The sequence below is a fragment of the Ipomoea nil genome, unplaced genomic scaffold (genome assembly GCF_001879475.1).
Source record: "Ipomoea nil cultivar Tokyo-kokei standard unplaced genomic scaffold, Asagao_1.1 scaffold1421, whole genome shotgun sequence".
Classification (NCBI taxonomy): domain Eukaryota; kingdom Viridiplantae; phylum Streptophyta; class Magnoliopsida; order Solanales; family Convolvulaceae; genus Ipomoea; species Ipomoea nil.
The window spans coordinates 507,679-517,881 of record NW_017617849.1 but is presented as its reverse complement, the minus strand read 5'-3'; the positions used below and the strand labels follow the sequence as shown (position 1 = coordinate 517,881).

Below are 10,203 nucleotides of genomic sequence, written 5' to 3'. Positions count from 1 at the left end.
ATTATTATTATTATTATTATTATTATTATTATTATTATTATTATTATTATTCATTTTGTTGGGTTTTATCTTCTTTTTTATTTAAAAAAATTATTATTTTTGTTTTTCCATTTCCTATTTTCTTAATTGAATAGCCTTCCTACGCGCCCATATACCTTACATCTCCATTTTCCAAATGGTCACTGCACTGCCCTGCTTCTGGAAAACCAAAACTTCTTTCAATCATAGCCATGGAAATGTATTCAAGAAAACTCTTTCTTTATTGTGTTTTCTTGATTCTCTTCAACCCCGTTCGCTCACAGAAATTGATCTTCGATTTTCCATCTTTCAATCTCACTAACCTCACTCTCCTTGGAGACTCGTACGTGAAAAATGGCGTCCTGGGCCTCACCAGAAGGTCACGAGCCCCATCTTCAAGCTCCGGCTCCGCATTGTACAAGAATCCAGTGTGTTTCTTCGACAAACACGCCAATCTGGCCGCTTCTTTCTCCACAAAATTCACTTTTCTGATCGACAGCGTGAACCCGTGGTCATCTGGGGGCGGATTTTGCTTCTTCCTTTCCCCTTACAATCACACTTTGGGGAGCTCAGGAGGGTTCTTGGGGCTCGTGGACTCGACCCAGATCACCAAGAACAGATTTGTAGCGGTGGAGTTCGATACAGAGCAAGATTTGCACTTTGATGACCCGGACGAGAATCATGTGGGGTTAGATATAGACACCATTGTCTCTGTGAAGACTGCCAGTGCGATGTTGGGTGGGATTAATCTCAAGAGTGGCTTCTTAATCACCGCTTGGATTGATTATCAGCAGAGCCAGAAGAAACTGGAGGTTTTCTTGAGTTACTCTACTCTCAAGCCGGGAACTCCTATAATGGCGGTGGATATAGACCTCTCCGGTTACCTCCACGAGTTCATGTTCGTGGGCTTCTCCGCTTCCACTGAGCGAAGCACCGAGCTTCATTTCATCGAGAATTGGAGTTTCCAGACTTCTGAGGTTAGGGCTCTGAGACCAGGAATCCATTCCCACAATCTTGATTCTGATTCTTCTGTAGTTCCAGTGAGACAGCCATTCCAGGTTTCTATCAAGATCCTAGGCTTACTGGTTCTTGGAATTTGCGGCGCAGGGTTCATGTGCGCTGTTCTCGTGGTGTTTTGGTGGAATTCTGTGAAGAAAATGGAACAAGAGAATACCATGGGTTCAGAGGTTGTGGCAGATCACAGGCAATTCACTTACAAGGAGCTAAGATCAGCCACAAGAAGGTTCAACTCCAAGAACATTCTTGGCCAAGGAGCTTCTGGGATTGTCTACAAGGCCTGTTTTAGGGACTCAGATAACATAGCAGCAGTGAAAAGAATGAAACACGAAGGTAAACCCGAATTCGTAGCTGAATTATCCACCATAGCCAAGTTTAGGCACAGAAATCTCCTCAGGCTCCAAGGATGGTGTGCTGAGAAAGGGGAATTGCTTGTTGTGTATGACTATATGCCTAATGGGAGTCTTGACAAGGCACTATACCCGGAACCGGGGGAGGAAACGCCTCTGAAATGGCCTCACAGGTACAACATTGCAGTGGGGTTAGCCTCAGTCCTCAAATACTTACACCAAGAATGCAAGAAACAGGTGATTCCCAGTGACTTGAAGCCCAGTAATGTGATGCTGGATTCGAGCTATAACCCGAGGCTCGGGGATTTCGGGCTGTCTTGGCTGATGGATCACGACAAGACCCCCACGGGAACAATGGGGTACGTGGCCCCCGAGTATGTTCTGTATGGGCAAGCAACTGAGGAAAGCGACGTTTACAGCTACGGGGTGGTGGTTTTAGAATTGGCTTGTGGGAGGAGGCCTGTTAGGGGCAAGAAAATGGAGAGATTGGTGGATTGGGTGTGGAGGCTTCACTATGAAGGGAGGATAATTGAAGCTGCAGATAGGAGATTGAATGGGGAATTCAGAGAAGATGAAATGAGGAAGGTGTTGCTTGTGGGACTCAGCTGTGCTAACCCTGACAGCAATGAAAGGCCTTCCATGAAAAGAGTGTTGCAGACACTAATGAATGAGGTTGAGGCTATGGCTGTTCCCAGGATAAAGCCTACTCTCACTTTCTCTAACACACTGCTTCTTAGGACTCATGAAATCTTCTCAGATGATGAAAAGAGTGGATTTCTGGAACTCAATTTGAGGTCAGATTCTATTGAAGAAGACAGACATGCTGCAGTTTAATGTGCTTCTGTTCTTGCTTTTGCTCATTTCTATTGTTCAAATTCTTGTTTGTAACCCTCTTTTGGTAACCTTTGATTTGAGCTAAACCTGCATGTGTTGATGTGTCTATGTAAAAATGTATAATGGAGAAGAAGTATATGCCAATCATGTTTTCTTTTTTCTTCCTTCTCACAAGTGGAATTGAGATTTTTGGTAAAGTAGCCATTTTTTTTGTTGTATACATGAGTTTCTCATCTTAAACTACTCTAATCCTAAATCCCAGAATCCCGCCCTTGAGTTGTGCACAAAGGATCCATCTTCACAACCCTACCTTGTCGTTGGAGTGTTGACTTTAGGTCACGTGGTCGACTACTTGAGCAGTTGAGCTAGCCTCGAAGGAGCCATTATTTTATCACCTCGCGAGAAAAGTATGAGATTCTAACAAAACGATAGAGAGGATGTGACAAAGGAACTATTATTTAACAATCTTTGAAAAAAAGTTTGGAATTTTCTTACCAAAATATGATAGAGTTGAATATGTGTGTGCAAAAACTACTCAAAAATGGGTAATTTAAAGAGTTTGATTCTTTTAAGAAAAATTTTAAATTCGAGTCTTGTGAATAAAGTAATATACATCAAGAGAACTCGTTCATATAATATCCAACCATAACTTAGATCTGATAGAGATATTTAGTAAGGGTACTAAAGAGAGCAAATAAAGATATATCTGTATACAGCCAATTTAATAGAAGATGGTAAATATTATTATTAATATAAAGATGTGTTATCATCAAATTAGCATTAAATTAGAAATAAAATATCTATATAGACTATATATTCTACAAAATAATAAAATAAAAATAATAATAATAACTACTCGAGAAGCAAGTTGACTGGTGGCTTTGCAGTTTGACTTTCTGAACAAATTGACAGAGTCAAAAAGGTTAAATAACTGACTGATCCCACTCTCCCCATTCTCCCCACCTTCTGCAAAATAACTAACATAACTGCCATGGAATATGCTTTCCACTTCCCTCTTTTCTCCATCTATATAAACTCACCTCATATCTCTCATTCCATTACTACATTGCTCTTCAGACTCCAAAGTTCTTCACAATCCAGAAGAGAAAAAAATGGCTTTTCTTGCATCAGGTTTCGCCACATTAATTGAGAAAGCTCTCTTCACCACTCTTCTCTTGACTTCCATGGCTTCTGTCCCGGTTTCTTCCTTGCAGTTCGAGGTTGGTGGCAACAATGGTTGGGCAAAACCTACTGGAAACGAGTCCGAGACTTACAACGAATGGGCAATTCAAAACCGGTTTCGAATTGGAGATACCCTTTGTCAGTTTCTATACATCTAAGCTAAGACATTTGACATAAGACAAAATGGTATGTTTAATGTAAGGTTCCTGATATGTTTTCTTTTTGTTTTGTGTTTTTTTTTTTTCAAGATTTCAAGTACAACGATGACTCTGTGCTGGAAGTGAGCTATGATGATTATACAAACTGTGATGCTTCAAATCCAATTGTGAAATTTGATAATGGAGAGACAGTTTTTGAGTTCAGGCGCTCTGGTTTGTTTTTCTTCATTAGCGGGAGGCGAGGCCACTGTGAAGCTGGCCAGAAACTGATTGTCCGTGTGCTGCACCCATCCGAGGTTGTGTCTGCTGCAGGGCCCGCAGCCTCCCCGGCACCAGCCCCGGGTGGCGATGAATGGGACCCGCACAACTTAGGACCGCCCCCGCGACACAATTCTACTTCCAAGCTCTCTGTTGCTTCTTACTTCATTACTGCCCTGGGAGGAGTTCTGGTGTTTCTCTATTTGCTCATGTAGTGTAGGTTCAGTTTTGTTTGGTTGGTGTTCTTTAGTTTCTGTTTCAGAAATTTTTATGTGCCACTTTGGCTTCATAGTTCATTCAATTCTTTCTGGGTAGTTTTTCTTTCTAGGGCATTTGATATTGAACAATGAATCTTTGTGTTGGTGCTTTGTTTTATTGATGATAATAAATTTCAGTTTCTTATGCAATTCTGGGATTCATTGCACACAATGCCTATATAAGCCAAGAATGACAGAACAAAGAACATGATTTAGGTACCAAATCTTAGGTATTCCAATGGTGTTGTTCTCCAACCTTTTACATTGTACAGAGTTTCAAATCAAGTATAACATATCTTAGAATGAAAACAAAAAATTCTATTAAAACACAAAGGAGGGATTGATTATATACAGCTCTGGGCAAAAGTTGTGTGTTTTTCATCTTCTATCATTTCCTCTACTTTATTAGCCTTTGAAACTTCACATACTCCTTTGGTTCGGATGGCTTCGGCCTGATCTGCAAATAAGACTTTCGAAAGGGGTGAACTGCAAATTTGTCTGTATACTTCATAGTTTGCAGCATGTGTGCAACCACCCTCCAGAAGTCTTGAGAGAGGATGCAAAACTGATATTGGATCATTGCTCCTCCCTAAAGTTTCCATTGTGTCGAGGAACGAGGTTGCCATTTCTGTTTTGCTGAACTGAACAAAGGCAGCAGTTTTATCTATGAAGTAGATGGAAGGAGCTGAGTTTTGACCAAAAACTCTTGATATGCAATCTCTAATGTCAGATGGTTTTAGATTAGATGGTAAGCCCCACAAGAGAACAATGTTTTGAAACGGAATTTCCCCGGACTGACTTTTGAGATTGCTAGAAGACAAACAGTCTGCATTCCGCTTTCCAGTTCTCAGATCAACGATGTCTCCACTAACCCAACTAAGATAGAGAAGATTGATGTAGTTTTGAAGTTTCTTTTCGTCAGCTAGACCAAGTGGGGGTGAATGTGTCTTGAAATCAACTCCGAGATGACTGCATGCTTGAGCAAATACGCATCCTGTCATAAATGCATCATAGCCGGCCTCATGTTTTGCTCCAGAGTTCCAGTTCAAGGACCTGTGGATATGAAGTTTAGTTGCAGAAGAAGCATTATATCTTTTAGTATCAATAGGGAAAGACAAGATAATGATCAGAATACGAGTTGGGGAAGCAAACCTCTTCTCATCCACTTGAACCTCCACTTTAACGCAAGATTTATCAGCCAAACTATAGCCTTTAACACCCGACGCAATTTCAGGACAGAGAGAAGCAAATGCTTTAGATAGTGACGTGCTGCTTTTCTTCTTCAAAGACTGAAAAGAATCATTTGCATTCAAGAGTACTTTTGTGTCAATTATGTGTGGAAAGTAGTTGTGGAGAGACGTGGCATATTCTTCAGCAGTCCAAGGGAGTGGGCCAATGAATTTGTTATATATATGAGCAAAGTCTGTATAATAGAAACAAAGCTATAATTCTATAAAGGTCAATGTACACCAACAATAATAACAATAGCAGTACTTATAACTCGAGGATCATTTTACCAAGAAAGCAGTTGTGACCAACAACCAGTTTCTTCTCAGAGGAAAGGAGATCAATAACATTTCGAAACCCGACAGCAGCTTTTACTTTCCTTTGTCCTTCGTTAAGAATGCAGTCCTTTACTTCCTTCTACAAAATATGAAGATACAAATCGATTTGATCGATAATGCTCAAGAAACTGACCAGACAAAGATATAATTTCTCTGCATGACCATTTTTAGCTTCTTCATACTGAGAAAAATTCTAGGGTTCAAGGTGACTTGATATTATAAAATAATTAATATTTCAACAGTTTGAAGAAATAAAAACCATGGTGAAGATGAGACGATTTGAAGTAAAAATTTTGATAGCATAGATTAGTCATACAGAAACTTTTGATAGCATAGAGCATCTGGGTTCAACATATAGGATCAAGATTGGGTCATACCATAAGCAAATCCCTGTCATCTTTGGAATCTGTATAAACAACCAATTGCTGTGGACACAGAGTTTCATCATCAGTGACACGAACAAATGCAAGATCTTTGAAATGCTTTTCTGTGACCTACACAATTCACTAGTCATCATAAGTACATAAACACATTCAATCAAACTAGTATAGAACTCAAGACTTTGAAAAAATATTTGCCCAAACTCCTGATCATCATTGTCTTGGTTATAAATGAACAGATTCTAAATCCAATTGAAAAAGTAAGTTACCAATTGGATCAACTTTTTCTGGTGAGAAGTAAATCCACTAAGCACAACGGCTGGGCGCATTTTGAAGAAAATTGTCTGAAATCTCTGGTCTGAATTATTTGGAGTCTGTTGGAATTCGGAACTATTATTCCTATCCTGTAACAGCCCATCACGCCATTCACGGATCTTGATTTTCATTCGCTCAGCAAATAGAACATCTGCCATCCTAGCATATTGCAAGTCTCCAACTTCCTTTACGCTGGACAATGAATCAGAAGATTCATCCATGTAGATAGAATTTAAGCGTTCCAATGCTATTGTTTCTTGGTTTCTGGATAAATACGAGACCCCTGATATCATAGAAACGACATCTCAAAAATTAGCAACAATTTGGGTTGTTGCAAATATAATTCAGCAAAATCTAGAGCTTACTAATTTCATATAATCTAAAGATATATACTCCAGTGTCCTACAGTCACCAGCCCCACCTCAAAGTAAAGAAGGGAACAATAGACTTCTTAGTATGCCCTAATGGAACTAAACCTTCTCTCTTAGAATTTACTACTCATAAACTATCCAGTATCTCCTGTTAACTGAAAAATATATTTTAACTGACCAAGACAACTAGTAACTGATTTAAGCTTGCATAATCATTCACTGGTATTGTGTAAACTGTAAAGAGAGTACAAACTTGTTCGAGAGAGCAGTAAATACCTTCACTTATGCATGTATTGAAATCAAACTGGTACTTGACCAAGAAATCGAGTGACGTTGTCTGGCATAAGAACTCATAAGATTGGTCATTTCCTGGAATTTCTTGCCGAGGAAATATGTAAAAGTTGTGTCTGACAAAGAGAGAATTAGAGTTTAGTAATTATCTAGTCAAAACATCAATTTTGTCAAAAGACAAGCAGAAACAAACTTTTTTTTTTTTTCATTCTAATTCTGCAATTCTTTACATAAGCATCTTGCTAGACAGAGGATGTTGTTTTTCTATTCTATCCTTCAGGTTTTCTGAAATGATGCAAAGGTTTCCAATCCTTTCTTAATTTAAAAAGAAAAGATTACTCCTTTCTTTGAAAATTCATGTTGTTTAAACTGCCAATTAGCTTCCTATCAAAATGTCGTGAAACAATACATTAAAATTACACCCCCAAAAAAAAAAAAAAAAAATTCTTAGCATTTTAATTTAAAAACTTACTACATTTCTATTGCAATAATTTTCCTTTACAAATGAACTCATCATGTACTGCAATTAATAAGAAAAGAAATTGAATGGTAGCAGTAGAAATCACAGTGACATACGGATGAGCAATGAAGAAGTGTTTGACAGAGTCCCATCGGAAGGGGCAAACGCCGAACTGAACGACGGCGAACTTCTCGGCGGAGTCCTTGACTTTGAGGTAGCGAATGTCGTAGCGGTCAAGCTCGAAGGAGTCTCTCCAGGGGGCGCTGGTAACTCCGGTCATTTCCAAGTCGATGGCAACGAAGTCGGCGGCCTTGATGAGGCCACGCAAATCTTCGAGCGCCGATTCGAAGTTGGACCTTGTAACATTCTTGAGAGCGAAGGCCGAAGAACAAAGAGCGCGGGAGAAGGAGGTGAGGCCGGCGTGAGGAGCTGAGATTAGGGTCTTAGATAAAGCCCTAATCATCCACTGTTTCTTCATTTTCTCTTCTTCTTCTTCTTCTTCTTCATGCTCGGCTCGTCAAAAGCGTGATTATGTTACCACTTACCCGGGGAAGAAGAAGAAGAAACAAGAGTTGCAGCAACTGGGCTGACCAAATTAGCCCAATACGGACTATATTTCTATATGAATGTATTAAACTTCAATATAATTGATTTTTTTTTAATTGGCTAAATTAATCACAAATTTTCGATTTGGTATTCAAAAATAAATATTCCATTTTGGCAAATTAAAAGATTAGTTAATTTGGTCTAAGATTAGCTGATTTAACAAAATACACATTCTAATTCCATCGAAAAGTACTTACACAAATACAAGATTAGTTAAGCATTAATACAATAAATTTTAAATTGTCTATGTGCAAAGCTTCATTTATGTATTCTTTATCAAATTTGATTGGTGAATTCTATATTTGTCGCTTCCTTGGCAAACAAATAAACCAATATAATCCCACATCGGCTCCACAAGAGATTGGAGATTATGGAGTGGTATTTAAGTTGGGACCAAACCTCTACTCATGAACTAGCTTTTGTGGTGGAGTTAGGGTCTTGGCTTGAGTACCGTATCATTTGGTTTTCTTGTTGAGAGGCCGGAGTGGGGTGGGAAAGGGCTACTTGGAAGAGGGATACCCGGTGCTTGATAAGGTTCAAACGGAACCGAGAAGAGTCCGGAGTGAAAGCTATCCAGAGTGAAGCCGTCCACTCATCTGGTGCCGGCCTAGCGGAGGGGCGACCTAGAAAAGGGCTACCTGGTGCTTGATAAGGTTCAGAGTGAAGCCATCCAAGGAGGAAAAGGGCTACCTGGTGCCGAGAAGAGTCTGGAGTGTGAGCCGTCTAGAGTAAGCCGCCGCGGATGTCGGCTTCTCAAGGGGTTGGCAATGATACGATCCCACATTGACTCCACAAGATATTACAGATTGTGGAGTGGTACTTAAGTTGGGGCCAAACCTCCACTCATGAATTAGCTTTTGTGGTGGAGTTAGGGTATTGACTTGAGTACCGTATCACAAACCATCATGGAGACTTTGAAGGGCATATAAGTGCATATTCCATATATTCTCTATTGTGACATTATGGCTAATAACTTTGTGAATTTTATGAGTCTTCTTGGTATCAAACACAAATGTATTTATTAAGTTATTAGAATATTTAAGAGTAGAAAAACCATTTCTTTTGAAAATTTGTTGAATCTTATGAGTGGAGGTGAGACAAGTATAAAGAGATTAAAGAAGTGTTCATTTGGAAGACTATATTGGTTGTGTAAATAATTTTAAAAAATTTATATTTTTTAAAAATAAATTTTCACTCCTTTAACGTACTCTTTTAACAAATTGATGTAGCTGGAGATTGATGACGAAATTGAGATGCTAGTAAATATTGATAAAAAAAAAAAAAAAACATTAATGCCAATGAGATACAAAGACAGTAATTCTGACAAATTTCCTTCCACATTCATTCTCGATTGTGTTAAGATTAGAAATAAGTATCATAAAATAAAATTAAAATTTGATGATTACACATATTCTTAGAAATAATGACAAATATATTTCAGTTAAATATTTGATGATAAAAAAAAGATCAAATTACCTTTTTAACAAAGTGACAAAATATGATTGATTAATAATGTTTATACCTCCACAATACATTAAATATTAAATATAAAATATTTTGAAGATAAAAATGTTAAACATAGTGGGGAGATTTTACTAATTATGTGGAAATAGTCAACCAACAAAAACAAGGAGAAGCTAGAGGCGCAGATTGTTGTCTGATGATCTGACAAGGCTGTAGAGACCCAAATCACCACAAGTGCAAAGCTATTGTCATTGCTAAACTGAGTTTTAGCACCAGCCGGGAATCGAACCCGGGTCTGTACCGTGGCAGGGTACTATTCTACCACTAGACCACTGGTGCCTCTTGTTCATTACAACGTTATTAATTTTATTTATAAGATAACTTTTGAATTCAGTTTAGGCAAAAACAAAACCTCTATCTGTATATCATTTATTTTTATTATGTTATTATAGAATAATAATAATAATAATAATAATAATAATAATAATAATAAGGAGTCCTGACACTTATGGAAGGCAGTCATTGCACTTATTAAGAGGGCGTTAGTACCATTATTATAGATGTTATCATTGTACATTATAAAAGATGAATATATGTAACAAGTAGGGGGGACACTCTAAAATCTTGTACTCAGAACGCATAGCAATACAACAACTTTGTTCATTACTGCTTTCTAA

At 38.3% G+C, this 10,203-nt stretch overlaps 3 protein-coding genes and 1 non-coding gene across 4 annotated transcripts; 2 read left to right on the top strand and 2 right to left on the bottom strand.

The window, feature by feature from the left end:
* Positions 1-218: 218 nt before the first annotated feature.
* LOC109187609 (probable L-type lectin-domain containing receptor kinase S.7) lies at positions 219-2,253 on the top strand. The gene has a single exon (XM_019337843.1). The coding sequence runs from the start codon at positions 231-233 to the stop codon at positions 2,217-2,219; it is 1,989 nt and encodes a 662-aa protein (XP_019193388.1). The 5' UTR covers positions 219-230; the 3' UTR covers positions 2,220-2,253.
* Positions 2,254-3,313: 1,060 nt separating this feature from the next.
* Positions 3,314-4,041, top strand: LOC109188445 (early nodulin-like protein 1). The gene is made up of 2 exons (XM_019339133.1): positions 3,314-3,539; positions 3,650-4,041. The coding sequence occupies exons 1-2, from the start codon at positions 3,332-3,334 to the stop codon at positions 4,030-4,032; spliced, it is 591 nt and encodes a 196-aa protein (XP_019194678.1). The 5' UTR covers positions 3,314-3,331; the 3' UTR covers positions 4,033-4,041.
* A 224-nt stretch (positions 4,042-4,265) lies between these two features.
* On the bottom strand, positions 4,266-8,055 carry LOC109188444 (poly(A)-specific ribonuclease PARN). The gene is made up of 7 exons (XM_019339132.1): positions 7,573-8,055; positions 6,982-7,112; positions 6,289-6,617; positions 6,017-6,133; positions 5,592-5,718; positions 5,227-5,497; positions 4,266-5,127 (listed from the first exon to the last, which is right to left on the bottom strand). The coding sequence occupies exons 1-7, from the start codon at positions 7,932-7,934 to the stop codon at positions 4,419-4,421; spliced, it is 2,046 nt and encodes a 681-aa protein (XP_019194677.1). The 5' UTR covers positions 7,935-8,055; the 3' UTR covers positions 4,266-4,418.
* Positions 8,056-9,794: 1,739 nt separating this feature from the next.
* On the bottom strand, positions 9,795-9,865 carry TRNAG-GCC. The gene has a single exon. It is a non-coding gene; the product is annotated as a tRNA-Gly (tRNA).
* Between the last annotated feature and the right edge of the window lie 338 nt (positions 9,866-10,203).